This window comes from Aulonocara stuartgranti (genome assembly GCF_965226115.1).
Source record: "Aulonocara stuartgranti genome assembly, chromosome: 19".
NCBI lineage: Eukaryota > Metazoa > Chordata > Actinopteri > Cichliformes > Cichlidae > Aulonocara > Aulonocara stuartgranti.
The window spans coordinates 12,103,927-12,118,955 of record NC_138955.1 but is presented as its reverse complement, the minus strand read 5'-3'; the positions used below and the strand labels follow the sequence as shown (position 1 = coordinate 12,118,955).

The 15,029-nt window shown below is 43.6% G+C and overlaps 1 protein-coding gene and 1 long non-coding RNA gene across 2 annotated transcripts in view; one reads left to right on the top strand and one right to left on the bottom strand.

Annotated features, from left to right (window-relative positions):
* Positions 1-15,029, top strand: part of LOC309694914 — a 35,726-nt gene that overhangs the window by 18,012 nt on the left and 2,685 nt on the right. The gene's annotated exons all lie outside the window — the stretch shown is intronic.
* On the bottom strand, positions 674-13,508 carry hivep2b (HIVEP zinc finger 2b). Its single transcript, XM_082515155.1, has 7 exons — positions 13,153-13,508; positions 6,785-10,682; positions 6,027-6,184; positions 5,681-5,856; positions 5,427-5,525; positions 4,551-5,338; positions 674-3,226 (listed from the first exon to the last, which is right to left on the bottom strand). The coding sequence occupies exons 2-7, from the start codon at positions 10,580-10,582 to the stop codon at positions 2,807-2,809; spliced, it is 5,439 nt and encodes a 1,812-aa protein (XP_082371281.1). The 5' UTR covers positions 10,583-10,682; positions 13,153-13,508; the 3' UTR covers positions 674-2,806.

Below are 15,029 nucleotides of genomic sequence, written 5' to 3'. Positions count from 1 at the left end.
CCACGGGCCTCCTCTGATTGTAATCTTAACGGGAATTTACCCCAAGAAGCACCTGTGTTCACGCTAACAATGTATGAATGCAATAAATCTTCTGGTAAAATCTTTAGCAGCCATTTTATGTGGTGTCTTTGAACCAATGCAGCACTCGTTTTATTTTAGGCAAGGTTGCTGTTAACAGCCATATAATTATTCTAACAAATGGGCCTGACAAGCCTGGTGACTGAGCAGGAGACAAGGGGGGAAAAAACCTTATGTGTCTCTGTGATTGGCCAGAATTAGAACAGACCTCCTCCCCCGACCCAGAGAAGAGTGGCCGAAAAAATGTGATTTTCTCATTTCCTTGCTTATACATGCTTCACACATGCAGTAAAGTGCACCGCAAATGCTGCTGATACACAACAAAGTGTGTGCGAATGTGGTTCAATATTAGTCACAAGGTGAGAGCTATTTTTGGAAGCGTTCATTTATTTTTCCTCTCCCGTGTTATGACTGCAGTAATAATTCTTCACCAGAGGATGTCACTGGTTGGAGATTCTCCAATTTTTCACTGTACCCTGAAGATAAAATGTGAGCGATTTCATCTGAAAACCTTCTCGTGCGAGCTCTAATTTAAACAGCGGTGAATAATGCAGGAGGAAAGGTACGGAAGCCGTGAAATAAGCTGCGACACACATTTTTGGGTTAGAATTATATTCTTTTAAAACAATTTTGAATTTAATCTGAAAAAGTAGAGCACCAAACAATAAATTCCTCATAGCATAAAAGAGGCACTCCGTCCTGACTAGCCAGATTTGATGCAAATAGCTAAACAACAGATTGGCTACTGAGGTTGTTTTTTCCCTCCTCGAAAAAATCTTAGCTTAGAGGTAAAATGATTTGTCCTCTGTGTGTTTTACAGGATTTCCATAGACATGAGAGGCACAATGCAGTTCAGTATATATGAATACACAATTTAAAAAAAAACACAAAACACAATCTGAATACATAATGTATGCTAAAGCAAATAAAAGGCTTCACTTTCCCTTCACATTTTATGAGCTATGTGCACAACAAATGAAAATACACAACCGTGAAATCAAAGCTACATACACCTTCAGAAAGGAAAACACAAAATTAAAGCAGTGCACCTATAAATCTTTTATGTAAACATGAGTGAACAAAGTGTTGTTGTGTTTTTAAATTTCGAAGTCTCAAAAACGGATAATCACTTAAAGATGTGAGTACATTTTTTTTTAAAAAGATGAGACACGCTGTGTTAGCAATCAGCCTCATTAAACCTCTGCCATTACATCAGCTGCAGACATTTTACCTCTTAAAGAGATATAAACAATCCACATAAAAAGTTTTCAGAATTCAACACTGCAAAAATAGTTTAAATCATAAAAATACACATATATATATATACAGAGAAGAAGTAATGCATTTGGTGAATGATTACTTACATTGTGAGCTGAAGCACAGTAATAGTCATGCTTATAACGTCATTACTTATATTGATTCATCCAGTTACACTTGAAATGCAAGAAAATGTACTATTGACTGATCATTGTAGCCCCTTGGATTTGTGTGCAACGTGTTTTACACAATGAGAAAAGAAAAAAAACAACTGGAATGTGTCAAAAATCACAAGAGAACAAACTGTGTTTTACTCCCCCATTTCCTCCACTGACCGAGGCAGTTAAAACATCAAAGGTAAAAGGATGAAAGTGCATCTTTAAAACTCATAAAATGCTCATGGTCATCTGTATAAGCAAGAAAAAAAACTGTAGAGACGACATGAGATCAAAAGCAATGCCAGCGTAGCTCACTGCATAACTGCATCACTGCTGCATAAGTACAGATATACCATATAAATAGTAGTCAAATATTTACCAGTATCAATAAGTGCTTACGTTCTAATATATAAATACATCTTACAGTATTCATAATTACATAATTACCTCCTCTATTGTTGTGCAATAGCAAATCCCATGCATTTTTACCAAGATAAAAACCACAACATTAAGAAAATTTGCAACATAGGAAACTTTTTTTTGTTTCTTTTAAGCTTGTTTCACATAAATAAAGCCGACGGGGCGAGAAAGAAAAAGCTGTCCTCTGAGCAAAATAAAGAGTACCTCGACTGCTTTCCGTAGTTCTCGCTCTGATAAAGAAATGAAGAAACGCAAAATAAAGGCACAGACCCTCGCTGCTTGATCAGAAGCACCAAACTGCACAAGAAGCGTCTACTTAAAATTTGGTCAGACTGTTTCATAATACACATACTTTTCCCCTTATAAATAGTCTTTATTTACTGCACTACTGCATCACACCTTGATATGATTACATAAACAACAGTCTATTTTCAAAGTACACACAGTAAAATACACTGTTTGTATGTATCTAAGAAGGAGTATATGTTAAGGACATTTGTACAGAATTCATAAATATAATTTATGTGCAATTGTACGCAAACTACTATGTCAGACAAAGGCATATTAGCAGAATATCTTTCCGTATTGCACCTGAACCCATTAACGCAAAAAACACCCTGCTGCTCGTCCAAGTTTTCCAAAAAGCCTCTGAAGAGAAGAGCTCATCAGATGCGGTGGCCTTCTTCTTCACTGAAAAGATATGACCTCCACTCATATTATCCACTTAAGAAGATGTCTCGGGTATGTGCAAGACCAGAGGAAGTGTTATTATATTGCCTCTAATGGGATAAAGATGAGGTCATGTGCCTAAAGGGCAGAAGGTGACAAGGTCGCAGGTGTAGCAGGGAGGTGTCTTTTCCTTGATCAACCCGAGAAAACAGACAATGACGGTTCTAATGAGGGTCTTCTGTGGTAATCTTCAGTGAGGCGATGGCTTTCAAGCAGGTCTGTACATTCTCCTCTTGTCCGCTGTCTCCGACTTCGGGGTCGAGGCTTTTCTCCTGAGCGGCCTCGTGGCAGGACAGCTGGCCGTGGCCTCTGATGTCCTCTCCTTCTGTCTCAGGACTGAGGACAGATCCCTCCCTGCTGCTGCAACATTGGCCTTCGCTGCTTTGGGGGCTTGGCGCCACAGAGGGGCTGACATCAGTGCTGGAGGAAGGCGGGGAGTGTAATATCTGGAGCCCGCCAACAGGAACAACGGGGAGCAAACTGTGGGCCTGCTGCTGGGAGTGAAGAGGGAGGTGGCTGAGGATGTTCTGATGATGAGAACTGGCAGCACCAGGCAGACTGGAAGCCAAGCTGCTCCTTTGGTCCTGGAACGACACATTGGCAGAATTAGCGGCAATTTCAGCATCGCCAAGATAATTTCTCATGTGAAAATATCTTAGTTAGAAATCATGAAGTAATGTGAATGTTGAAAAATGAAAGCACTCAGAGAAGAAAAAACTTCTCTGCCAACAGAATATTCTACTACTTGTTCTTTCAGTGCAAGAAAAAGAAAATGTATGTGTGCTTTTCTTTTAACTAGTGAAACACAAATAGCTAATTCCATGCTGAAATATACACTGGTTGCTAGGGAAAAATGTGTAATCTTTTTGAGTCTTGGTGAGTGGTTGCTGGCTGTCGCTAGGTGAAAACAGTCGCAAAAAAGGTGATGCACCAAAAACCTCCCTCCACTAGCAGATTGCTTTGGCAAAAGTTTGTATTTACAGTTTGAGTCACATTCTTCGCTGCTTCACTGCTTCTTGACAAGTTTTTTGAGAGTTTTGCACCTAAGTTGTCATCTTCCATGCTAATTATGCACAACCTGCTAACGCTAAAAGCAATCACAAGAAAGTTTGTGGCATAGCATCATAAGTTTCACACTAGCAACTGCCAGCAACCAGTCGCCAACCATTTGTGGGGTACACAGTTTTCTGAGGCAACTGGTCATTACCATTGGGTAATTGACTACCCTCTTGGCCTGGTTGAATCAGACTTTTGTAATCAACTTAAAAGCAACTGCCAGCAACGTTCAGCAACAGTTGGGGGATAGCCTGTGTGACTAGGGCATTAGGGGAGAATAGTCTTCACTATTGGTAACAAATGCTAAAGATCAGGGTGCGCTAACTGTAGCAAGTGTCTAATCTGCTGAAACACTAGTATCGACCATACAATGCCAGGTCATGATAGCACAACATTAGCTAGACAACAGTTGTGCTTTACAAGCTAAGTATTTACTGACTTGAAAATGACTAAATTAAGGCAAAAAACAAAAAACTGTCCCAAAAGAAAAAATGGCGATGGACTCGACACGCCACCTGCTAGCAAGAGTTAGCATGCTTGTTTGCTAAGCTATAATTTTAAACATCGTTACCATTTTAACTGTGCCTAGATTAATATCTTATGTTGTTTGAGTTAGATACACTAGTAGACAAGAATATAACATTTCTGAAAAATTTCTTAAATACAGTGTATGAAAATATTTTTGTTTTTACACCACACACGGTCCATCTACATGTACCCAGATTCATCAAAGTTTAACAAAATAATTTTTAGATGCTGTTCTATACACTTGAACAGATTAACAATAAGTCCTTAAAAGCTCTTTGTTTGTGTTACACTTGAACTGGCTGCAGAACACGCTGTGCTACTTACCATCTCCATTTCAAAGGCTCCTTGGTACTGAGCCATCTCCATCTTTGCTTGGTGTCTGGTTTTGTCACCGCTGCCTTTATGTTGGTGTGAACCTCTGCGTGGTGAAACGGCTCTTAACACAACCCTCTGCCTGCCTCTGACTGAGGATTCCCGCTTTCCAGCAAGCTCTATGCCGGGAGACATGGGCCGTTCAATTGAGACCGGGGAGGGATGCTGGATGGGTGTGAAGCTAGGTGAACTGGGCCTCAATGAAGAGGTATCCCATCTGGGAGAGGAGCGACCACGTGGCGAAAGCTCCCTCCTTGGGGACGGGTAACGTAAACGTGAAGGGGAGGGCTCCCTGATGGGAGACTCCCAGCCAGGAGAGAGTAGACAAGATGAATAAGGGTCAAAAAGGAAGCTGCTGTGATCTGGAGACAGCATGGTCAGAGAGTCTTCATCCACGGATTTCTCTCTCTGGTCGTTTGCAAGAACAGGACGATGATCCAAGCTCGTACGTCTGCCGGAGGGTTGCTGACTGACATCAACTCCGGGCAGAGATGTGAGGGAGCAGCCGTGGATGGCAGCAGTGGCTGTAACTGACAGAGAGGTAACTCCACACGGCTGAGGACTCGTGCTTCTTGAATGTAACTTCGGAGTGGAATCACCCTCGTATTCATCGTCCTCATCGTCATCTTCATCGATTTCATCAGCTTCTTCATCCATGCCGTCGGAGTCCTCGGCGTCTGAGAACTGATGTTTGGTCGTCGCAGCCACCTCTGTCTTGGACTTTTGTTGCATGTCGTCCACTTGAAATGAGAAACACATTAGTTTATCTGGATTTGTTGCAGTGACAGCTGGGCATATCTACAACACTTACATACATCCCAGTCTTACCATGTTCCTGTATCTCTGTCTCATCCATCGTCACTGACACTCCCAGTTCAAGACACTTCTTCATGTGCGCTTTTGACTTCATGTGTTTAGTTAGGTTTCCTGCAGAAATAAGGCAAATTTGTTGAAATTAAACACAACAGAAACTGAACTTTCGTACATTTCAGATGCTTAAAAAAAAAGTTAATCTAACAGCTTTTTTTTATCACTGCTACAGCTACGATAACTCACTACTCTGTAAGAAAAAAAATGCTTACCTTTAGTTTTAAAAGCAAAGTTGCAAACCCTGCAGATATACGGCCGCACATCCGTATGGGTCCTGATATGTTTTTTCAGCATGCTTGGCTTCTTACAGCGAATACCACACTCCTCACATATGTATTTACCCCGGCCTCGACCTCTAACATATACATAGTCTTCATTGGATTTGTACCTGAAAGAGAGAGATTCATTTCTAATAAAGAAATGCAAAAAAAGCACAGTCGTAAACTGCAAAAAGAGCGTGGGCCAACAGATACTTCACATACTAGCACTCTAATATATCCGCTGCATATGCAGTCAGCAGAAGTGACGAGTGTAATGGTAAATAATATCTCGACTGACCCTCCTTCAAAGATCTTAATTCGTGTTGGCATAGTCTGGGTTGTGGCAGCCTCTCTCTCTTTCCACTCTTCCTTGGCAGTTTTCACTCTGCAGCTGATGTCTTTCACCTTCTTCCCGTAGGTGACGTCCACCTCTTTGGGCTCCGGTTTCCTCTGCAGCTGAATCAGATGAACAAACATTGTGTTAACATCCTTTTTAAGTGGACACCATATCGACAGTGCAACGCGATCCCACCAATATTGTATGTCACACATGGCATTGCACAGCATGTTTTGCAAACATGAACTATGCCACTGCTGGGGAAAATCCCAGCACAGGTAACTCTGATCTTAATGTTAAATTTATGCTTTTTATCCACTGAGCACAGTGGAGAAAAGTACCAAGATTTGGACTTAATAATGACCTTAATATAATTATAATATCTGGTATTTTTATCTTCAAGACATATTTTTTAAAATCAAGACCATTTGGTGATTCATAGTTAAATATCATTATCAGCACCAAGCAAATGCTCGTTCCAGGATCTTTCCAAGGAAACCTTCTGTCAGTTGATTAAAGTGTGCAGTTTGCCAAATTCTGGGTATTAAGGTCCTTAAAACTTTCTGCATTTTAAACAGTTATCTTCTCATAATTATTTCTGATTATATCAGTGATTACTGATATAAGAGGTACAATAAATAAGGCTTTAATTCAATATCTCAACAGGTGTTTAAAACACCAGTACGCCTTTGATAGAAAAGACAGGATTATTTTCTTACCTGTTCCATGGTCTGCCTCCACAGGATGAGTGATGAGACCAGTTTCCCAGTACCAGGCTGGCACATGGCAGCCATGGTGTATATAACCTTGTCTCCCCTCTGTCTGGACTGCAGCAAAGCCAGAGCAGAGTTGGTGCTCACTTCAAGAGGGTTCGGGTTATGGGAACTCACACGCCAGGTGGCGTACACAGATGAGAAAGGGGCGGTGCTGTGAGAGCAGCTCGGCGTGGTGTAATTGAGATAACACCAGCTCACACCTGTCGTCGTGCGAAGACTTGGAAACTGAGATAACAGTCCTGAATGCTCAGAGTCTGACATCAGGATGTCTTGACTGGTTACCAGCTGTGCCACTATATCCATCTGCACTCGTTTCTCCGTGCCAGCTTCTTTCACTTCACTGACTGATATCATGGCGTAAGGAGGCGAGCTTGCATCCAGGGAGCTGCTTTCCATAACTGACTCCGCGCCGTGGTCCGTGGCCTCGGCCTCTTTTTGCTGAAGTGTGATAAATTTACTCCTGCGTGAGTCATTCTGAGCATGAAGTGTTGGTGCACCCTGCATCCCTGACCTGTGCCCCTTCTCTTCACTCAAATTACATTTTCCCAACTCCACCGCACTCAGTTCCTCTACAATCTGCCCAAACATTCTCTCCTCTTTCACACGTTTTTGCTGCTTGACCTCCATGAATAGGTCCAGGCTGCTGGCAGGGGATAGCATCCGTTTGTTTGCGCCACCACTGGAGGCATTAGTGGTTGAGATAGTTCTGGAGGTCAGAGAGAGAGGGATGCCTGTCTTGAGCTTGGCTGAGGACAAATCAAGGGCCTCAACATTGAGGGTGTGTGTTGTAGGTGGTTTTGTATGAGCCGATATGTTATGAGAATCGAGATTCCCAGAAATTCTTGAAATCTGACTCTGAAGGGTGGACGTAGTGGAGCTAACACTGTCATAGTGATTGTCAAAAATCTGTGACATTGAGGTGTATGTGATACTACCGTAGGATGGAACATGAGTCTGAATTCTTACGGGAACCATCAGGCTCGGATGTGCAAGCTGAGGAAATGTACTCCCAGCTGAGAATATTGGCAAAGTCTGCGGCAGGATAGTGGCGGCAGTGAATGAAGGGGAGATGCTGCTGAGATACTGTGGAAACACTTGTGATGTTACTTCACTATCCATATTCAGTGACTCCTGTCGCACTAAGTTTCCCCTCCTTCTCTCCTTCACAGAGTTTATGTCCACGTGTCTAACTTTGGATGTTGGAGAAAGACTGCCATAGTCAAATGATATGCTGCGCAACTCTGGGAACTCCTTGCGCAAGTTACACGGCGCCTGCTCTGAGGAGGAGCGTCTCATTTCATGTTGTTGACGCTGGTTGAGCACTGAGAGGGAGTGCCCACTCCCTGGCACAGCTAACAACTCTAATGGTTTGCCAAATTCATCCTGCCTGGCGGGAGAGACTGACTTCAAGCTCTCTTCCCTGTCAAACGATAAGGTGGAGCTGTAAGATAAGTTGCTGTCTTGACTGGGGCTGCGGGACAGGCTAGTGCAGGCCGACTCAAAGCTAGATTCACCAGAGGAGTGCTCAATATCAGCTAAGCGTAGCCTTTTTTTCTTTGGAGGGAGTTTTTCTGGAGGGAATTGTGCTAAAGTTTCACTCCTTTGAGGCCACTGAAACTCCTCCACGTGCTTCTCTGGCTCCTTCACCTGCACCTCAGGAGCTTTTTCTGGACTATCAGGCTCTACTGTGACTCTAATTTCTGGGACTTGTATGTTAGACTGCCGCACGAGCTTGGGACCTAATTGAACCGACGCCCTTAATCTACTGTCACTTCGCTCCATCTCATATGATTCAGAGGCCTCCATAGCTTGATATTTGTAAGATTCTGAATGTTCAGAGTAAGGCCTGTTTATTGAGTTTGTGTGCTGGATAACTGAAATTACATTCCCTAAGTTTTTTCGAGCAGACACTTCAGGGCACACCGATATGTCCATGTCACACCTGTCCATCTGTGAATGGCCTTTCTGTAAAGCCATAATGCCCAGTGCGCCTTGTTTTACATCATAGTCCTTGCTTGAATCAAACATCTCCTCACACGGTTCATGATGGCCTTCATATTGACCCGACAAATCCTCCTCTTCCCTTTTTTCCTTCCGACGCTTGCGCGTTGCCAGTTCCATCGCATGCCTCTGATGGCTCATACTAGGCACCACAGAAGGGTAGCTTTCCATTTCCAGTCCTGAGGGTGAAATGCCACTCTCACTAATCTTTCCATGACTGTCAGTGTCAGTATGGCCATCTTGTGCGGATAGTTCGAAAGCGGCTTGCCGCCTGAGTCTCCTCATGCCGCCGGTGCTTGTTCTTTCATCAAACGAGTGACTGCCTCTGAGTGCTTGAGGCATAGTCAGACAGACTGCTGAGGATGTTGGCATTGAGTTGCTTCTAATCAGAGGCCCCACATCAGAGCTAGCATCTAATAGGGGTTCTTTTACCTCTTCCCTTGTGAACGATTTTGTGTTTATTTTGATTGACTCAACTGTGTCTTTTTCTTGCGTGAAAACACGGGAGACGCCTTTCTCTGAGCGTTTGCTGGTATATTCACTCGTGTCTGTGCTACAAACCGCAAAAGCTGTAGCCTGCTTAGGGCTTGGCCGATAACACTTTCCAAACATAATTTCTTGGTAGGACTTTGCGTTAGTGTTCGGAGGGCCAGTCTGGTGCTCAGCACTCTCAGAGCGAGAGAAGTACCCGGAGTCCGTGCTGCCCTTGCTAGACTGACTTGGGAGGGACAGATTGTGGTCAGAGTCACTGCTTCTTTTTTCAGACAGCCGGAGTGCCAGCCTCTGTTTGATTGTGCAAGATTGAATTGCACGACTAGCCTCGGCAGCAGCAGAAGGTGCATTGATTTCTTGGTGTTGGGATGAACCATCCTGAGCTGACATTGACGTGGCTCCCTTTTTCTGAGCAATGAGATTTAGTACTTTTACAGCAGTGTTATCTGATCCCTCCATTGGAGAGTCCAGCAGCAGCAGCGGGTCATTAAGAGTGTCCTCGTCCGTGTCTGTGCTTTGCTCAGCATCAGAGAATAGCTCTCCTTCCCCTTCAAAAGACCCTTGGTCTGTATTGGCATTGTACGAACCGAGTTCTGAGAATGGCACCGTTCCAGCTTTGACTGAGTGAGCATGAGACTTTCTGTGTTTGTACAAATTACTCTTGGTTTTGAAGGAGAACCCACAGGGAACACATGGGTAGGGTCGTTCCCCTGTGTGCGAGCGAATATGTTTCTTAAGCACGCTGGGTTTGGCACATGCCCTTCCGCAGTAATCGCAAACATACTTCCCAGGCTTTTGTGGTTTCTGTTCCACCTTGCACACCGTTTCTGTAAGTGGATCCATCCCTGAATTTGAACATTGTTGTTGGACTTCAGGTGAGCTGGGGGACTTCCTGTGAGATGTGGGTGCTGGGGACTGTGTAGAAGCTTTCTGTCTGCCACTAGAAAACTGCTTTGTGGACTGTAGTGGGTATGAGGATACCTCATAATCTGGATGGCTTGTGGACTGAGCTTGAGGGTGCTGATCTTCTAATTGCAGTGATTTCCCTGAGTCAGACATTTCTTTGAAACCACATGTATCTTTGCTCTGAGCTTCTTCTAGTTTTTGGTGCCACCCTTTGGCTTCCAATTCGACTGGTGGTCTCCGCCTACTCTGTGCAACCTCCGATGAGCATTTTTTCTGTGCAGCGTTTCTGTCCTGACCCTCAGTGGAGCTTTTTACCCCTGCAGTAGTTTCAAGTGACTCCATGAATCCAGTGTCACTTCCTTTGCGATCGATTTTCAAGGACAATAACTGTTATGTAACTTTAGTAATATTAACATACATGTGAATTGCAGGGAAGGGTCATCTGAAAGAAATAAGAAAGAGTCGTTAGGATGCAATAACATGAACTAGGACCACATAAATATGCACGAAGATTATCGTGACAAAATAAATGAGGCAGGAAAGTCTGTGTGTGTGTGTGTCTGCGCTTGAAATTGAGAGCTATTCAAGGCTGTTTCCCAAAAGTCCTCCTAATAAAACTGGAGTATAAAATTCATAATGAGCTCCATCACAGCAGGAATGGAAAAGCTGGGTCTCTTTACCAAGGTAAACCCTGGCACCTAATTTTCTGAAGCTCTGTGAATGTGCATATGAAGAGGTATTTAACTCTTTGCACCTTGAAAGCCTACTAGGAGTAACCCTCGAAGGTCCCTTCAGACCTGAGTGGTTTCTGTCATATTTCAGGCCTCCTTATGGAACAAAATCACTGGGTGAGTGAAAGTGGTCTCTGCCCATGTATCTACCAAACCACATATTTACTATTATATACTGAAGTGTCAAAACTGATCATTAAGGGCACAGGTGAGGTTGTCAAATGATGTCCTCATGGGGAAACAAGCCAGTACCGTAATGTGGAATGTCACTTTTATTCAAACATTTGTGCACCGGGTCACCATCACCCCATCCCGAGTTAGAGGTAGTGTTCAGCTTTTGATCAAATTTGAATCTTTTTGGAAAAATTTAAAAAATAACTGCAATGTATTAAAATTAATCTGAAAGGTAACATGATCTAGTTTGTAAAAATTAATCGATTTGTATGGCTCATAACACAAAGCTACATTGTATAGGTTGCCACTGGGTGCTACAACAGGTCAAAGGGAATTAATAAATTCAGTTTTAAACTCACTTGTTCAGCCGTGGTCGACATTATTGGCAATTATGGGAATAAAAACTAGACTGAACCGAAGAACAGAAGACAAGACTGTTATTGGAAGTAAGCATTTTTTGAAGTCTGGTATGTGTGCTGAAGCATGCCAGTCGATAGTCTTAAATCAATGGCAATGAAGTGTAATGAGTCCGCCCGCACCTTTAAAGCCTTTTATCTAAATCCAGTATCATTTCATATCACCTCCAGTGGGATTCAAGGCTTCCAACCTATCTGAGTCACTAGTGTCTGTCTCCACAGTGAGCCGCACAGGACCACACTCTTCACTGTAGGTAAACATGCAGGACTCAAGCGAGAAACATCATGATGCCTGTGGCTGAAGTGAACTGGTTACACTTTCACTTCATACCATGGGGATGGATGGCCATCTGAGGGCACGTCAGTTTCATCTTCTCAGTATCAAATGCTGTGTCCTCCCTAACGACGTTATGTAATTTTATCTGGTACAAACCCTCTGAGTTCCCTTTAATTAGGACATTCTTCGACTCTCACTCTCTTTCTCTCACTCCCTTTCTTTCTTTGTTAGCACACCACCACGCTGCTCAAGCATAAAAACCAGAGGATATGAATCCAAGGTGACTCTTGAGATGCCGAGAGACGCTCGAAAGCAGCGGTAAAGATGATAATCTACCTTTTGTGTTCTTATCCAAACGCCCATTCCCCTCTTTGAGCTCATCTTTGGGGTCTCTGCTGTCAGACAGATTTGAACGCTTCCTCCACATACAGGAAAAATAATGAAGGCATATGAAGGATGGTGAGGAGGGGAGGAGGTGGAGGGGCAGCTTTGGATTGGAATGATCCATGCTTCAACGGGGAGGTTTAGAGAGGTAAACTAAGCTGGAGGGTGCCTGGGGGTAACAAAAATTCAGAGGCCTGGTAGGGAGCTCCCTTTCAAGGTCGATCTGACCTCATTGCTTAGTTTCCATCCTCTGTGAGCCACCAGAGGAGGGAAGAGGGGAATATAGGTGCAGAGTGACAATGAGATAAGACCCTCAGAAACAATGCATACCTTTGAACTGAGCACGACAGGGAGGAAACAGAGCCATCACATTCAGAGTCTCATTGACAAGTCTCTGAGCGCATTCAGACTTTTCCAAAAAAAGAGTGGGCCAGCGCACCTTTGAAAGCCAAATTCCTCTCACTCCTGGCAACAAGCGCTAACCTAAACGAAAATATGTGACACAGCAGCAATGACGTGCAACAACAGGAGGCAGGTGGGTGGCAGTAGGTGTGCTTCGGGATGACTGTGGGCTGACTGTGGTACAGTATGTCCGCATGGATGGAGAAACGTCTCTGTGGAGACATTTATCTGAACCGCACATTCGCTGGGCACATCCCTTCACACACAAGGGAGCACGGTGAGCTACGGGAGAGCATCGTTATGCCGCTGCATTACATCATTAGGGGCTAAGTTGGCCATTAAAGGGAACGGGGCTTGAAGTCTCACGCTGACAACAAATCCATAAATATCATAAGGAGACGGTTGGCTTTAAAGTCCTCTACGACAGCATGCAGAATGAACCAGCAGCTCTCTCACTGTGATCGGAGTGACACACAGCACACACACAGCAGCTGGCATTCACATATCAAATATAATCCTCATACAAACCTGACATTTGAATAGTCCCCTGTCCCATATCGGCAGTCACATGTGACATTCCTCATACTGCATAGTCCGTCTCTCCATTCTCCTCATGTCCGGGTGGCGAAATATGAAAGAAACGAGCGAGGTAAAAGTCCCATCAGTCGCGAAGCTGCTGGCCGACTGGATGTACATTAGAAGATCTATTGATGCGAGCTAGTCACCAGAGAAAATACCCAAGCGTGACGTGCGGACCCAGGCACAAAAATAGCAAAGGGGCCCAGAGAGGGATACACAACAGCCCACGTTTAAGGGCGCTTTTCCTCTCCCTCTCCCTCTCGTCTCTCCGTGCGCTTCGCACACTCCGCACACAAAGTGGGGAGCGAGGCTGTCATGATCCAAAGAGCTAAAGCATCACCCATCCCTCACAGCTCAAATTCATTCAGGTACACATATTCATTAACTATTATTATCTATGTAAAATGCGTCGGACAGTCGGTAGGAAGAAATGCAAAAGCGCTCGGCTGAAAGACTCTAATCATATGGTGCAGCGAGCTGTGAATGTACATCTCCTACAGCGTGATCCTATTCAGCGTGTGCATACGGAGAGGAACTCAATGAATGTGGCTGGCTGCGAGGCTGCTGCAAAAATTAGACATGTTCTCTGAATTCTGAGACACCCACAAGCCCCGTTCAGAGCCAGTTCTTCCCGTCACGACAGGATTTGCTTTGTGAATGGAGAGAGTCGTGATGAGGGGTGTCATTAACGCGGCAAAAAAGGAAAAAAAAACTAGGACAATACTGCAGATTATGTGCAGCTGCGAACCTCATCTTGTGAATCACATGTGCGAGTTTAGTTGGTGCCATTTGGAGCCTTTGCATTAATGCATCAACTCTGCAGTGAATCTTAAAGACTTCCTCTGAGCAAGATTCAGTAAGAATTAGTGTCTCTTGGGCTGCATTGTTATAGTCTGAGCTTTAATTTTGCAAAACAAGAGAAGAAAGACTAATTGCTTAATTCTATTAACGTAGCAGTTACAACTACAGTTTAATGTATTTACTGTTTGCATGTAACCCTGTTACACATAAGCCTGTTGCTTATAATTAAATAATTGCCTGTGATGTTTCCTGATCAGGTTAGTCCACAAATTCCTGTAAACAAAGGGTTAAAGATTTGAAAATGACTCCAGTATTGGCATATAATGTTACTAGTCACCTTTTACATCCTTTTTTGCCTTATTGTTAGATAACAAAATGTGGCACATTGTACCCAGGTAACTACTGCTGTGTTACTTTGTACTTTCTCGTCTATTTTTAACATGTCTGATTGACTTTTGGAATCAAAATCATACATGAATATAGATTAAAACAGTGTCCTTTAAAACACATGACAAACATTTGAATTCGACTTGAATTTTACTGTGAAATTACCTTTGCATAGAGGCCGAACCATCTGATAAAATGTGTCATAACATTCGTTTGAAGCTGCAGGTTTTGCCATCAAGCACATCAAACGAGGTCTTTCCGTGCTTTTGAACTGATTTATGATCACCCCGCCTCAGCCATTTGTGTGAAAAATTTGGCCTTTCGACACAATATAATTTACAGAACTTCAGATACTACACCCCGCTTTGACCCACCTCCTCCTCCTCGTCCTCCTCGGTTTCACTCTTTGCTCTTGGGTGAGAACAACTGGAGGCTTCTATGAATAGGAGTCCTTGGCTTTGGGCTTGCACCAGCTGTGCTTGCTGTGGCTAAGACATGTTTCACAGAGGTCCTCCCCTTGATGCAAAGCTTACACAACAGAGCAATTTATGTAATGACTCGCTGTTGAATTTCACCTCACAGTTCAAAATCTTATCCAAATGGCAAGCATTTTATTTCTCTGCAAAACTGTAATGTCA

What these genes read in the sequence shown, in the direction of transcription:
- hivep2b (XM_082515155.1), bottom strand. Translation starts at nt 10,582, where the DNA reads ATGGAGTCACTTGAAACTACTGCAGGGGTAAAAAGCTCCACTGAGGGT. An exon ending in CTTTGCTTTTAAAACTAAAG is followed by an intron (nt 5,526 to 5,680) that starts GTAAGCATTTTT and finishes TTATTTCTGCAG; the next exon opens with GAAACCTAACTAAACACATG. An exon ending in GACAGAGATACAGGAACATG is followed by an intron (nt 5,339 to 5,426) that starts GTAAGACTGGGA and finishes TCTCATTTCAAG; the next exon opens with TGGACGACATGCAACAAAAG.